This window comes from Lissotriton vulgaris, chromosome 11, assembly GCF_964263255.1.
Source record: "Lissotriton vulgaris chromosome 11, aLisVul1.2, whole genome shotgun sequence".
Classification (NCBI taxonomy): domain Eukaryota; kingdom Metazoa; phylum Chordata; class Amphibia; order Caudata; family Salamandridae; genus Lissotriton; species Lissotriton vulgaris.
In genome coordinates this window covers 194400315-194416689 of record NC_141699.1, presented here as the reverse complement: position 1 = coordinate 194416689, position 16375 = coordinate 194400315, and the positions used below count along the sequence as shown (strand labels likewise).

General features: G+C 44.6%; 1 protein-coding gene across 1 annotated transcript in view; it reads right to left on the bottom strand.

Moving 5' to 3' along the window:
- Positions 1–2393: 2393 nt before the first annotated feature.
- DAO (D-amino acid oxidase) overlaps positions 2394–16375 on the bottom strand; it is a 128284-nt gene continuing 114302 nt past the window's right edge. The window contains exon 10 of the mRNA XM_086943093.1: positions 2394–4411. Coding sequence (XP_086799219.1) covers positions 4280–4411 — 132 coding nt within the window. The 3' untranslated portion in view covers positions 2394–4279. The remainder of the gene's footprint in view (positions 4412–16375) is intronic.

Here is a 16375-nt window from a genome sequence, read left to right as displayed (position 1 = left end):
ATATTGCTTACACTAGCCCTTTACCTCATATACTATTGATGTTAAAGCTAATATAGCTTTATTGATGAATCTTTTTGCACGTTAAGTCGTATATTATGACCTATGCCATTTGTCCCTATTGACATCAAAGTTTGATGACAGTCTTTTAGACGCTGATTGACGTGCCTTTTCCTAGATCATAATGGAAATATTTAATGGTAGTATGTTTTCAAGAAATTACATTTTCAGAAATAAACATTTAATACACACTAACTTGCCATTCATCATTTTGATGGAGAAAAGGTATAGTGCGGGCAGTGAGGTAGGGAAAACCACTTAAAAGGCAGTGAGGCTGAACCACAGTGTAGACCATGGGTACTCACAAACTTTCTCTCGGGGGCCAAATTTACAGTGTCATTTGTGTCCGAGAGCCGCACCGGTGGGGGCGGGGTCAGTGGGGTAGAGGGCGGGGCTAGAGAACAAAAAAAGCTTTGACCATGAGGTTGAACACAGGTCCCTGCAGCGGACGCCTTCGTCCACTGAGCCACCAGACCCGGCATACACACATCTCTCTCTCCCTCTCTCTCTCTCAACCTCTCCCTCCATCTCTCCCTAGTTCTCCCTCTGTCTCACTCAGACTGTCTCTCTCCCTTTCTCGCCTTCTCTCTCTCTCTCCCTGACTCTCTGTCTAACTCACTCTGACTGTCTCCCTCCCTCTCTCCCTCTCTCTGTGTCTCTTTCTCTCTCTCTGCCTCCCTCTCTCTCTCTCTCTCTCTGTCTCCCTCTCCTTCCCTCTCCCTCTGTCTCCCTCTCCACTTCCCTTTCCCTGTTCCCCTCTCTCTTCTTCGCTCTCCCTCTCTGTCTCCCTCACTCGGTCTCCCTCACTCTGTTGCCCTCCTCACTCTGACGCCCTACTGACACCCTCCTCACTCTGTCTCCCTCCTCCCTCTGTTGCCCTCCCCCTCCCTCCCTCTGTCTGTCACCTTCCTCCCTCCCTCCTCCCTCCCTCTGTCTGTCACCCTCCTCCCTCCCTCCCTCTGTCTGTCACCCTCCTCCCACCCTCATCACCCTGTCTGCCCCCTTTCCCTCCCTCGCTCTCCCTCCCTCCCTCTCCTTCCCTTGCTCTCCCTCTGTCTGTCGGCCTCCCTTTCCCTCCCTCGCTCTCCCTTCCTTTCCCTCCCTCCCTCGCTCTCCCTCCCTTTTCCTCCCTCAATCGCTCTCCCTCTGTCTGCCTACCTTTCCCTCCCATGCTCTCCCCCCTCTTTCTCCCTCTGTCTCCCTCCCTGTACCTCCCTGGGTCACCCTCTTTATCTCACCGTGCCTGTGTGTGCCCAGGCTGAGACAGCTTCCGGGCACACACACACAGCCGCACCTGAGCACTTCACAGGTCTTTAAAATATCGTTTGTATGTTAATGAGGCTTTTGTATTTCACCTCTTAGCGCCCCTGCAGCTCCACTGACTATCACCGGAATGCCCGGGCCCCCACAGAGCAGCAGAGTCTGGGGTGACAGTGTTTGCAGACACTATTTATTTATTTTTTAAACACTGGTAAATTGTCTTCCAGGTCTGCGGGCAACCCAGGAACGCTTGCCGGGTCGCTGGCGGCCCGTACTATGAGTACCCGTGGTGTAGACAGTACTTGGAGAAGGTGATGCAAATCTGAACATATAGTGAGCTGACCCCATGCACTCTCCAAGGCAGCGCCCGGAAGTATATTTTGCCCAGGGCCGCACAAAATCTTCTGACTGGCCTACCTTAAAGTAGTTTATTTCTACGCTGTGAGAAAACTGTGCAATGCAAGGTGCTAGGAAAACTAAACAAAACCACTTGCAGGGTGAATAAAACACTCACTGAACTGTTCGTAGTGTAACTGACTAATAGAGCAGACTGGGGTGCTGGAGGCAACACATAAACCAGGCTCTAAAGTAATACTTATCCCATGTTCCAACTTACCAAAGAAACAGGGAGGTCAGGTGAAAGGGCATTAGGAGAAGATGGACAATAGGAAAATGGAATAAAGGAAGACAATAGTATATAATTGGGGGGTTGTTGCCCCTTGTATGAAGTTGGTTAAATAAGGGTGATGAAATGACACAGAACCTTTCCCAAGAGTCTAGGTTGACAGGAAGCTCGAGGTAACTCAAACTGACATGAGGTAGATCCTTGAGATGTGCAGGTGCACAATGCTGCCCAAAGAAGTGGGTCTGCAATCAACATGTTTCAACTGTTCTGCTCGAAATGAAAAGAGTTAAAGATATTGGCAAGTATGCACAGGACCTCACTATGGATGGGGCAAGTGGGAAGATTGATGTGAAATGTTCAAGGGTTTCAGACTATGACACTAAACAAGTTTTTAAAGCACTACTCAGAAAACATTCCTGGCATGGGTATGGATGAAAAGACACCTTTGATCTTCAAGTTCTTGTATATATTTATTGTCAATACATTCAATTTGCTGGGGAATAAATCCACGATTACAAGGTGCATGTTTAGCAAACAATTTCTTACCAACACTGCTGGCGCTCCAATGGGCAAACAAACATTTCAATGTTTACTTGTAGTGGAAGCAGATCTCTCACTTTTTGGAGATGTATACAAACACAGAGGAATAAACTAGAAAGTCTATGTAAATTGTAGATTTTCACGAGTAGTCCTTCAATAAATTTATTCCTGCGTCGGGTCCAATGGGAATTATTTTTCTATCTGGAGAAACACCTTCCTCCACACAGTCATTGAATGTGCACAAGCTACTGATCTTTCCTAGCATGGAAACACATTCACTCCATCATTTTTTGCAGAAAATGTACATGCGTTTGTAGGGTGGTTATGGTTGTGCAAAACATTTATACAGTGTGTACATTCCTCCCCTTTCTGTCCACACCTATAAACTTCCAAATGCACAAGATCAGCGATACTCAGACTTTCCTTGCTCAGAAGATCCATGCACAGTTCTCTTTAGATCTCTATTGTGCAGCTCAGGATCTGTGGAATTATGGCAGAGGATGCTTTGTAATGGGCCCCTACACGGAATTAAGGTGCACAAAAATGTCTGTGAATCTGCCAAATTGCTTACAAGTCGCAGCACAAAAAAGGACAGCAGAAAGTTTAACATGGTACAAAAGGCACAATCATACATTTTTAGAATGCATATTTTCTGCATTGTCATGACTGGTCACTGTGTATATATAAATATGGTATTTTTATAGCTTAAAACAACTCAAAAGGAGTTGAGTAAGTTTTAATGAAATAAAATTGACAACCGGGCAAACACTCATAGAGCCCAATATATAATGGAAGGCACAGTTAAACATGACGCTTCACATCAGAATGAAATGCGTAAATAATGGAAGCAACTGGAGGCAAACAGTTTAATAATTTGCAGGAATGAGAACACAAATAAGAAAATATTTAAAAGTAAATGGAAGGAGGTGTGATTCAAAATGGTGTCCTCGGTTCTGCAGGGTTTGCTGTGAACCATCTTCTGCTGCATATCACTGTAATCACTGCAGTGTTTTATATCATAATGGCAACTCTGTGAGGAATGCAAAGCGCAAGAGTAAGATGATGTGACGAGACCTGAGGGGAGGTGGAAGTGTTCTAAGAAACTGAGACAGAGGGTAGACCCGCTGGAAGGCCACAGAAGTCCATCTCTAATTCTTGCTAACTTGCTTCATTTATGCAGATTTGAGAAGATGGTCAATAAGTTCACCTAAGATCACCCAGGCTTACATTGCATATGTTTCTCCCACGCTGTCTATTCAGGGCATATCCTCCTCCGGTGATCAGCGTCAGATGCAATGTATCGATACAGAACTGCCTATGAGGCTCTACGTAATAATAATAAGTGCACTTTTGTATGTAGTGTTTTTCTGTATGTGGACAAGGGGAGGATGGGTTGACTCTATAGTTGGGGACGGGAACACCTGCTAATGTCCCAGTGCTGAATCTGTGTGATGGACTCCTATTTTAGAAGGCAATGGTCTCTGCCAAGATCAGCCATGGGTGAACTTCCAGAAACATTTCCAGCACTTCCATAAGTGTTTGCTCTGGGGCAAAAGCCTCTGGCAGGATGGTGCAGAGGGTAGGTTAACACGGGGTCAAACCTAACATTTCTCTACAGTTCTGTGTAATCAAGGAAATGGAGGTCTTGATTTGAAGTGTTAGAAAACAGCTACCAACACTGAAGTGGCTGATATCAGAAACATAATAATTCAATACTCTTTTTCTGGAGGAAATACAATGAGTTCTAGTGCTGAAGGTTAGTCCTCACTAATTGCTGTAATGTGCACCTGTATGTGCTTAGAGGGAAGAGTGTGGTAGTTTGAGCAACTTCTTCTCCTGCAGGATTTTTCCAAAGAGATTAGCGGCTTCCATTGCACAGCCCCAGTGGATGGTCAAGCCAAAGCCCCCGTGCCCATAGTTATGGATCACCTGCGGAAGAGAAAAGAGCGACACAAATTGAAATGTACAGTAAAAATACAAAACAATGTTAGGGCACGTGATGGAATCCTACACATGTAGGGTTTGGGCTGAAGTCCCACGGCAAAAGCAATCACAAAGACAATGGAGATGCTGAGTTGCAAGAGTGATCTGGCTGTCCTCCCTTCTCAACTGCAAGAGCTGCTTTATGGCAATGGCACTCAGACCAGAAATATCACACATGCCAAGAAAGTCACAAGGAGGGCCTGTGAACGCCAATGAAATATTTAGTGAACTTTAGATCCATTATTTAGACCGTATAAATGTATCAAGAATATCACTAGCCAGGCAAGAGGTTCATTATGTAGAATGGGGATGCATTTTAATTTTCCTGTGACGTTTGGCAGCTTGGATTAATGCAGCGGCAAAATAAAGCCAAAAGTAAACATAATTCCTGCAGAATTTTACAGGAATGAAGCATTGGTTGCTACTCGATTTAGATTTTGCAGTCCAGGATGACAACAATCCGGTTTTATTGCCCCTGAGGTTCAACATAAGGTCACTTAAGGTGATTAGTGGAGGAGATTGGACATGTTATCAATGTGCAGATGTTATTCCGATCAATGTCGCAACTGCTAGAAGGTCAGACTACAATCACTGGCCAAATAATGGCTGGGTGGTAGAGCTCTAGGAAAGGGGCTACATTGGCTGAAATAGATACCCAGAAGAAGGACATTGTCAATGGTGGGTCTCAGAAACAACTGAAGCTGTCGAAGAAAATGAATAATTCTCTATTGCTTCAATGGAGTTTGACATTTACCAAGATCAGAGTAACACCTACAAGCATTGTTCGATGGAAGAGTAAACACAGATTAGAGCCAAAGTAAGAAAAGAATCTCAGTACGGATAGCGTTGACGGTAAACGTAGTTTACAACGCCGTGTTTACACCGCACGACCTTTACCACGCTGCCATAACAACGCAAGTCGTTACTACGACTTGCGCTGGATGGTGCTGTTGGTTAAGGAATATTGTAATTTTATATTCCAACACCTTCCCTACTGTTACGTCGACTGGTGTTGGAATATAAAATTATAATAATCCTCAATCCGCGCCCTCCAACGCAAGTCGTTGTAAAGAATTGTGTTGTAAAATCCGCAATGTAAAGTACTGCGATCAAAATGATTGCGTTGTACTGACATACATCCGCGTTGACATATGCCCCACTGGATCCTACAAGACTTCCAAACATGCCAGCTGGTACACCTCAGAATTCAGGACCAAACACAACTTCCACCCGCTGGAGAGATGATGGTGTGCCACCAAAAACCCCACCATCAAAGCAGCTCACAAAATAGCCATCAGCAACTATCACCCGCACATCAAGGAAGCCAAGAAAACAACCAGTACCACCCGCATCAACTCCGCAGCCAACCAAACAAAGGACCTTTCAGAATACTGAAAGAATTAGCCAAGCCAGCAGCCATAGAGAACACCATCCACCTCTCCCAAAATCTCTGTGACACCCTCTCCGACTACTTCCACAGCAAGATCATCAACATCTAAAACATTTCCAACCTCCAAACTGCCACACTTTACACCAAAGACCTCAACCAAACAGCAAACATTAGCCAAACCAATACCACCTCGTCCCCGCTCACCACCGTGACCACCTCTGCCATCATGTCCTCTATCCAATCCGGGATGCCAACTGACCCTTGCCCCCACCACCTCTACAACCTTACAACTAACCTAATCAGCACACAACTCACCAGCACCCTCAACACCTCAATCTCCACACCAACCTTTCAGGATAGACGGAAATTCGCAGACCTCAGACCCCTCCTAGAGAAAGCCTCCACCGAACTCAGCAATCTAAAAAATTATCATCTGATCTCCCTGCTCCCTACCCAGCCAAAGATTTTGTCAAAGCCATCAACCAGCAGCTCACTGAATTCCGGTAACAAAACCACATATTGCACCCCTCACAATCATGATATATAAATACAGTTTATAATCATGGAACCCTCCTACTAATAGCAATATACCAACCATGTTCACCCCGGGTTACACAATCTTAAGCATTAAGACGCAGTATTACGATTGTGCTATTATCTTGTGCTGACAATCCTGGGGGCAAAAATCCATTAATTCTGTTATCCATGCACCAAATTCTGCCAATTACTAGTTTTTGCACGAAATGAGGAATAATTACACAGCTAGTTAGTGCTTCCAATGACTATTGGTTGCATCCCCTCGGGCACACCGACATGTCCTAAATAAGGCTTTCAATAAAGTTCCTCTAGACGAATGTCATTCATATGTTCATAGCAGTTCAAATATATTCCTTGTTAGTTCATGGAATTGTCAATTCATTTCAATCAAAATAAGGATCCTGTGATAATATCACTCAGTTAGGCTCCAATGCATTTCGGGCAGTGAGCCCTTCATCAGGAATCATATCTCCAAGAAATCATAGCACATCAACAGTTCAAACAATCCTATTCATATTAATCTTGTCTCATGGTACATATTGTCATCGTGATCAGAATAGTGTATACTGTTAAACATTCAAAAGTGCTTTTGTGCAATGTGCTCGTCCTTATTTAGGGCATGTAGGTGTGCCAGAGGGGATGCAACCAATAGTCATTGGAAGCACTAACTAGCATTTAATTCAGGACGTCTCTAGGCTGGAAGATGCCACACGAGGAGCACCTTTAAAGAATTGGAGCCTCAAAAGAAGTTTTCACTACATTTATTTAAATAACCAGAGCTGTGCGCAACCATCGAAGCAGAATAATAACACAGGGCCGTAAGTGACTGTCTTTTTCCTTGTAATTTTTTCCCTTTAGGGCAAGAAAACCTCTAAAATTTTCCAGCTGCTCAGAGCCAGTTAATGCATCAGAGTGAGGGCAAATGGGGTGAAGGGGAGTGGGGACAATGGGGGAGGGAGTCAGCCGCAGCCCATGCAGGTAAGAGCTGTGGGGCGATATGGGATTTCGACAGACAATGACTAGGAAAAATTAATTATTTATTTATTTAATTTTCCCTTGTGGTCGTCCGTCGAATTCCCCCCTCCCCCAACACGGCCCCACCGCTCTTACTGGCAAGGGCTGACCAGGACACTCTTGACGGCGGTGGCGGAATTCAAATGCAGGAAGTATCATATGTCACTCCCATAAGCAATTGATGCCATGCTTATGTCAGTTTAAAAGCAGCAACAAGTGAGTGATGCAACTGAAAGCAGAAAATGATTAGCACAATTAGCTTTTAAGCCCACTACCCATGCCTATTCACACAAATAGAAAAATAAACTATCAATAACACAGGGTACTCATCGCCTTAATGTAAATCATGTGCTTGGTGTGACCAGAACCGTGTACTGTATCTAAACAGTCAAACTTACATTATTATACTAACAGCACCATTAACACAAGATCACTTAATGTAAATCAATCACTTGCACTTACGAAGGTCATTCTACAGCGTCCAATTCTCTTCTCATTGATTTTTTTTCTATTATGTACAAAGCCAGACAGACTCTAGACAGAGAGCACATGAGACATTCTCATATGCATGTTAATGGAGCTCGAAGTAAGGCGAGGGTGACATTTACGGTTAATGAGCTCTATGTCTAGCTTTAAACCTGAGGTCCAAAAACATAACATTCCCAAATCACTGTTTTTAAATTTGCTGATGATTTCTAGGTTGCTCAAACTGCAGTACTTTATGGCAGCAAATCCTCCTATACAATGATAAAGAATAAGCACTACTAAAGTTTATGACCTATGCATGTTTTTAATTTAAAACTAGCTAAATGTGAAATAATGGCTTGGCTGAATCCCATCTGAACCAGCATTAAAGCTAAGTGACAAATTATAAATACATATAATGACGCGTTTCAGCTGCCAAGCCTTTTTCAAACGCTGCTTGGTAAAACAGAAGGATGGGATCCAAGTGTTTAAATGCCTCATTAAGCGTCCCCTGCGCAGTGTCCAGCAAGGAGGAACTACACTTGCAACATAGTCCCTTCTATTTGTTAGGCTGCCATCTTTGAGTGTATGTAACTTTCATTTGTGTCCCATAATGGTATTTTTCTACTTTCATAACGTCCAGCTAGAGCGATCTGCGAGGTATGAACTGATTTCCCATTACCAAATGGAAGTTTAGTATAAAAGCTGGACATTATGAAAGTAAAAAAATACCATTATGGAACTGTAATGAAAGCTACATACACTCAAATACGGCGGCAAAACAAAAAGAAGAGACTATGTTGAAAGTGTAGTCCTTTCTTGCTGGACACTGCGCAGGGGGAGCTTAATGAGGCATTTAAACAACTGGATGCCATAGTTCTGTTTCACCAAACAGCATTTGAAAAAGGCTTGGCAGCTGAAACGCGTCAGGCTGGGTGTAATACATGGATTCCAAACTCATGAGTGCTCCGTTTGTGTTCCTGAAGGAGGGTCAGTTGTTGATTTTTTTAATTGGTGCTGGCCACACGCACTTAGGAGGCACCAGTCACGAAAGAAGTTCAGCGGTATTTGTGGCAATTTGTTGGAACATAGAATTTGATCTGTCTGAACCACCGTGGCCAAATGAATTATGCACCTTCTGACTATAAGTTGGAACATGACCTCATGGAAGAGTACGGATTACTAAAACCAGCGCTCTCAGATACAGGATATTTAAATGTGCAGTAAAGCGGCTGACGAAAGGATTTGTGAGATGAATTGTATTATTGAACAGTGCGATCTGCGAGGTATGAACTGATTTGACATTACCAAATGGAAGTCTTGCTGGACACTGCGCAGGGGGAACTTAATGGGGCATTTAAACACCTGGATGCCATAGTTCTGTTTTACCAAGCAGCATTTAGAAAAAGGCTTGGGAGCTCCAAAACCAATGAGTGCTCCGTTTGTATTCTGGAAGGAAGGACAGTTGTTGATATGTATATTACCTACTGGCAGTCGCCAGTAGGTAGTAATAGTTAGGACCTTGTTTCTATTCAAAAAGCATTTTTTCTTTTTCCAATAACTTTGGCGCCAGTTGATGAATGTTCGCAAAATTTTCAAAACTAGAGGCGCTCTCCGGTCCGCTCCTATCTCAAAAGTTTCGGGGTGATTCGGCAAGCGGGGGCCGAGAAAAAAGGGGGTCCCAAAACGTGTTTTCTCCATGTTAGTTCCTGTGGGAAGTTTTAGACACGGCTACAGCCTGAACTGCTGAACGGAATTACCCCAAATTTGGCAAAAAGGTAGCCCTAGGTTCAGAAAGAGCCCTTTTTGTTAAATGGTGTAAATTCGTTCAGTAGTTCCTGAGAAATTAAAAATATAGATGTCGAAAAATGCATTTCCCATAGGAAACTTTAGACATGGCTACAGCCGAAACTGCTGAACAGAATTACACCAAATTTGGCAAAAAGGTAGTTCTTGGTTCAGAAGACATCCTTCTTTTTAATGGTGTAAATCCGTTCAGTAGTTGCTGAGAAAATCAAAAATAAAAGTTTCGATATTAAGAGGCACGGAAGATCCACGCACCCTCCTGACCACAAGCTTTATTCTAATTGGCTGTCAACACTCCAAACCAGGAAGAGTTGGCAGCCATCTTGTGCCTCGGTAGAACCGAGGCACAAGAAAACAGTAAAACAAAAAAAAGGGGGCAGGGTAGAACCGCCCTGAACCCCTAGGCCTGCTCAGGGGGTCCTACAAGGACTCCCAGGGCCAAAAATAGCATGTTTTAAAAAACAAAATCATCCAAATACGCGCTAGGTGCGCAAATCCAGGTGAGAAAATAAAAAAAATGTAATTGAAGCCCCCGGGTGGGCCAGGTCCTGGGGGCAGTAAAACAATGTGTGGGGGGGCCCCAATCCCCCCCACACTGCCCCGGGTATCGCCACCCCTCGGGTTTTTGCATAAATATTTGCGGGGTGCATACAGCCCCCTCGCAGCCCCGGGGACCGCCACCCACCGGGGCTTGTTTTTTTTAAAGTTTGAGGAGCCTCTAAGGACCCCAAGCCCCAGGGATCCCCACCCCCCAGGGCTTCTTTAAAATATATATATATACCTATGTGGGGGGGCTCAAAATGTTTTTAAAAGCCGGCATTGTGCCAGAGGCCCCGCCCCCTCCCAGCAGCACTCTGCTAACAAGCCCCCCTGGCGCGTTGTAAGATGGGGAAGTAATTCCCCTTGAATACTGGGGGTCCTGGGGGCCAACTTGCCCACCAGGTACCTCCAGTATGCGCCAGGGAGCTGCGTTGCAGAGAGGTGTTCAGAGGCCACGCCCCTTTTTTACACCTCTCTGCAACGCAGTTCTGTGGCGCTTACTGTAGGTACCTGGTGGGCTAGTTGGACCCCAGGGACCCTCAGGATTCAAGGGAACTTAATCCCCCAACTTACAACGCGCCACGGGGCACGTATGCACTGTGGTAAAGGGAGGGGGTGGGGCCTGAGGTGATATGTGTGCAAACACGCCCAGTGGCGCGTTTTAAGTTGGGGAAATAATTCCCCTTCAATCCTGAGGGCCCCTGGGGGCCAACTAGCCCATCATGTACCTCCAAAAAGCACCAGAGGCATGTGTTGCAGAGAGGTGTTCCAGGCCACGCCCCTTTTTACACCTCTCTGCAATGCAGCTCAATGGCGCTTACTGGAGGAACCTGGTGGGCTAGTTGGACCCCAGGGACCCTCAGGATTCATGGGGACTTAATCCCCCAACTTAAAACGCAACACGGGGCGTGTTTGCTTAGTGGAAAAGGAAGGGGGCGGACCTGAGGTGACATGTATGCAAACACGCCCTGTGGCGTGTTTTAAGTTGAGGAAATAATTCCCCTTCAATCCTGAGGGCCCCTGGGGGCCAACTAGCCCACCAGGTACCTCCAGTAACTTCCAGAGGCCTGCGTTGCAGAGAGGTTGTCCAGGCCACGCACCTTTTTACACCTCTCTGCAACGCAGCACAGTGGCGCTTACTGGAGGTACCTGGTGGACTAGTTGGACCCCAGGGACCCTCAAGATTCAAGAGGACTTAATCCCCCAACTTAAAACGTGCCACGGGCGCGTTTGCATAGTGGTGAAGGGAGGGGCGGTGCCTTTCTGCACCTCTCACTTAGAGGTAGTTTTAATCCCCCTGCCCTATTAAGTTCTAGAGCCTTACAGAGGAGGTCATGCTAATCACAGGAGTACCCCAATGCATAGTGTTCCCTAGTGTATGTAGGTGTTTTCACTGTATTCTAAGGGTCTTTTAGCATAGCACTGGCTCTAGGCCTGGTTAGTAAGAGCCAATTACCAAAAATACCTGTCTGAAAAAGTTGAGGGCACAGGATGATTTTGCAACAAGGCCTCTTTCTGCACGTCTTGCTTTCTTCCTGCACTTTTCTTCATCTTTGAGGACTTCTGTTGCTTCTTTCTACATTTCTTTTGCTTCTTTCTGTGTGTTTTTTCTCTTTTCTTCAAAAGCTGTGTGGTGATGGCGGCACACGTGTCTAGAAAAATTTCTCTGGTGTAGACAATGTAAACTGAGTTCATTTAATAAGGATTACAACAGACTACGTCTATGTTTAACGTGTGATATCTTATGAGGATATTAGAACTAAGGAGTGTATTCTCCCACTGGAGTGCCTTCGGAAACAGTGCAGGCAGTCCCTGCACTCACATATTTTTTCTCCTTTCTTCACATGTCCTACCACTGTAGGCATAGTTAGAAACTAGCATTTAAAAAAACTCAGAAATTCACTTTAAAAAAAACATAGGTTTCTGGCACGTTATAGTTCGAAATTAGCATTTAAAAAACCTTTGAAATTCACTGAAAAAACATAGGTTTCTGGCACGTTATAGTTAGAAATTAGCATTTAAAAAACCTTAGAAATTCACTGAAAAAAACATAGGTTTCAGGTGCGTTATAGTTAGTTGGGCATTTCACATGTACAAAACCATAGAAATTCCCCCATTATAGTTAGTTCAGCTAACTATAACTTGCGAGTCCGCAATGCACTGCTGATGACGTCTCATATTACATTACTCATGACATGGTTAGTGACATCACTCATGACATCACTCATGACATCTCAAATGACATTACTGATGACATCATCCTTGTGATAGAGTGGCAGACCTCCTCTCACCCTAATCTAACCTTTGATACACTCAAACATACGAACGAACATTTTCAAAACAATGGACATACAAATACCAGTTACAACACACCTATTCAGTAATTCCAAGATCTACACACACATCCACTCATTCACCAACAGTCCTGTACAGTCACTCATACATGTACTCACTCATCATATGTATACATATACCTATACATCCTGTTACACACCGCCACTCATCCATAGTTACTCACACACATAGTCACACATGCAAACTAAGTATCAAACATCCATTTACTAGCATATGCAGATATACACACACCACAACACTTACTTCTACAGAAACTTACACATACTTACTCTTTTAAACATTGACCTAAAGAAACACATACTTATTTATACAGGAACTCTTCCAATCTCTCACTCTCATTTATACTCACTTATATACACCAATACTCACATATACTAGTTTAAAACATATGTACTTACTCATAAAGACACTATTGAGACAGTCATTCACTCACTAACACACCTATACACACACTCATCCACCCTTACAGTCCTGCACACATGCTGTCTTCAACAGATACAAACAGTGAGTCACTCATTCATGCATCTATGCACTAAGTAATACCCCCCACCGAACCATACACACACTCATACTGATACTCAAAAAACCAACTAATAACCCATATAGTCACTCATGTAGCTATTCACCAACCCATGCAGCCACTTATACACAAAGTGAGAGACTGATAAAGATATTTACATATTTAAACATTACTCACTAACCCATGTATTCACGAAGATACACTTAATCAGACAGTTATACAATCAATTTTACAAAAAATCATCCATTTAGACACTAATATACCCATTTATTCTTCCATCAACATTGAGATACACATATATAAAACATATTTAATTTTCTGAAAAATACACATTCACTAGATGATGTCATCAGTGATGGCTTCATGATGTCATTTGAGATGTCATCAGTGATGTCATGAGTGATGTCACTGACCATGTCATGAGTGATGTAATATGTGACGTCATCAGCAGTGCATTGCGGGCGCGTGAGTTATAGTTAGCTGAACTAACAATAACTGGGGAATATCTATGGTTTTGTATGAATGAAATGTTCAACTAACTATAACGCCCCTGAAACCTATGTTTTATCCAGTGAATTTCTAAGGTTTTTTAAATGCTAATTTCTAGCTATAACGTGCCTGAAACCTATGTTTTTTTTCAGTGAATATATATATATATGCTCCAAAGTTCCACCATAGGGCAATATTCGCACTCTTGCGGACGGGTGCAGCTTGTATGGCGGTGGAACCATACACAAAATGAATGCTCCAGTTCCATGAAAGAAACCCGCCGCACTCAGGGGACCCCTTTGGAGATGCTTTATTAACAAGGACGCGTTTCGGAGTTCTACCTTCCTCTGCTTGTTTTTAAATCGGCACATCCTGTCACGATTGATCTTATTTAAAACATGTAAGTTAATTGGATGTGGCAAGTAAACATAAAAAGAGGACTTGTTCCTCGGAGCAGACACTCTTTTCCCCCTGATGTATTCTGGGATGTCGAGTCAGGTAATGTGCATGGGGCATATCAGATCGTTGCATTTTGCCTCCATGGCTCAATACTGTTGTTCCCTCTGCATGAGCTTATCCCCCAAGTCTTACTTATTCCATCATTGGGTCCTCTTGCAGCCACACCACAAGAGTGCCGTGAATCCCATCTCCTCAAGGGGCCCTCGTCCTACCTCAAGGACTCGTTGCATTCGGCGCAGGAGCAGTTCAAATGGCCACAGCTCCATCAGTATAGATTACTGTTGACATCTGTCGTCGGCGATGCTCAGCTCCCTTGTCGGCGGTGCAATTGCCTATATCTCACAACGAATATGCTACTTACATGTAGGGCTGCTGACATTCATATCTGTGCATAGATCGCCGCCTAGCTTTGGGTCCGGATGATTGCACATTGTTGTCCTGGAAGAGTCTTCGAAGTATCACGAGATAGGTGGCTCCTCCCCTGGACTACAGTGCGCATGGGCATCGACTCCATCCTCAGATTGTTTTTCGCCATTGTGGCAAAGATGGAGTTTAACACTGTAAGTGATGACCATGCTAAGAGTAATTCTGAGTGCTGCAGCCACCACAGGCGCCGGGGAGGAGGGCGGGCGATATGAATGTCAGCAGCCCTACATGCCAAGAACAGATGCATACTGGTAAGTAGCATATTCGGTTTGAGGCATGTGGGCTGCTGAATTCATATCTGTGCATAGAATACATAGCAGTCCCTCCATTAGCGGCGGTCGCCTGTGCCAGCTGCAGCAGTTGAAAAAGTGTTTTTAGAACAGCCTGCCCTACAGCTGCCTGCTGTTTGGAGTGCACATCTACGCAGTAGTGTTTTGTAAATGTGTGTGTGGTAGACCATGTGGCTGCTCTACATATGTCTTCTAAAGGAATATTTCCAAGGAAAGCCATGGAGGCCCCCAACTTTTGCGTGGAGTGGGCTCTTGGGGGAACCGTTAATGTGCGCTTGGCCTTTTGATAGCAAATCTGAATCCACTTAACGATCCACCTGGCTATACCTGCTTTGGAAATGGGGTTGCCTTTGTGTTGTGGCGAAAAGGCAACTAACAGTTGTTTTGTTTTCCTAAAATCTTTTGTCCTATCTATGTGGTATATCAGAGTTCTTTTGATGTCTAGTGTGTGGAGAATTCTCTCTGTCACTGACTCTGGATTCTGGAAGAACACTGGCAGTTCTATAGTTTGATTGATATGGAACTGTGAAACCACTTTAGGCAGAAACTTAGGGTTAGTACGGAGTACCACCCTGTTGGAGTAAATCTGTATGAATGGCTCCTGGATAGTTAGTGCCTGAAGTTCACTAACTCGTTGTAGCAATGTGATTTCTATTAGGAAAGCCACTTTCCACGTCAAGGATTGAATCTCGCATGAGTGTAGAGGCTCAAAAGGTGGACCCATCAGTCTGGTGAGGACCACATTTAGGTTCCATTCAGGAGCTTTTGGGGCCGCCGGGGAGGAATAACTCGTTTGAGTTACTCCAGAAAGGCTTTAATGGCAGGCACTCTGAAAAGCGAGAGATGCTGCCTGTTTTGGAGATAAGCTGCTATTGCGGACAAATGTATACGAATGGAAGCATAGGCCAGGTTGCATTTGTATAGATGTAACAGATAACAAATGATGTTGTGAGTAGCAGGTTGATGTTGTGGTCTGCACAATAAATGACAAACCGCTTCCATTTTGCCGCATAACATGCTCTAGTGGAGGGCTTTCTTGCCTCCTTTATGATATCCATACAGTCAGGAGGCAAGTTGAGGTAGCCAAATTTTAAGACCTCAGGAGCCAGATCGCCAGGTTGAGCTGTTGCGGATCTGGATGCTGAACATCGCCATGGCTCTGCGTCAAAAGCCTGGGTGTGAGGTGCAGCCTTTGATGCGGTACCACGGATAGTTCTATAAATGTGGTGTACCATGGTTGGCGTGCCCACGTCGGAGCAACCAGGATGAGTGTCATCGAGTGTTGCTTCAGCTTGCGTGCCACCAGCGGTATTAGAGGTGCTGGGGGAAAAGCGTACGCAAATATGCCTGACCAGTTCATCCATATCCCATTGCCCTGTGACTGTGGGTGTGGGAACCTGGCGGCAAAGCTGTGGCATTTGGCGTTTTCCTTTGTGGCGAACAGGTCTATCTCTGGATGACCCCACTGCTGGAAGTACGTCTGGAGTACTGATGGATGTATCTCGCACTCGTGCATTTGGTGGCTGTACCTGCTGAGCAGGTACGCCATCTGATTGTCCTTGCCCGGGAGGTGTTCCGCCATGAGGAAGATGTTCCTCTGAATGGCCCACTTCCACATG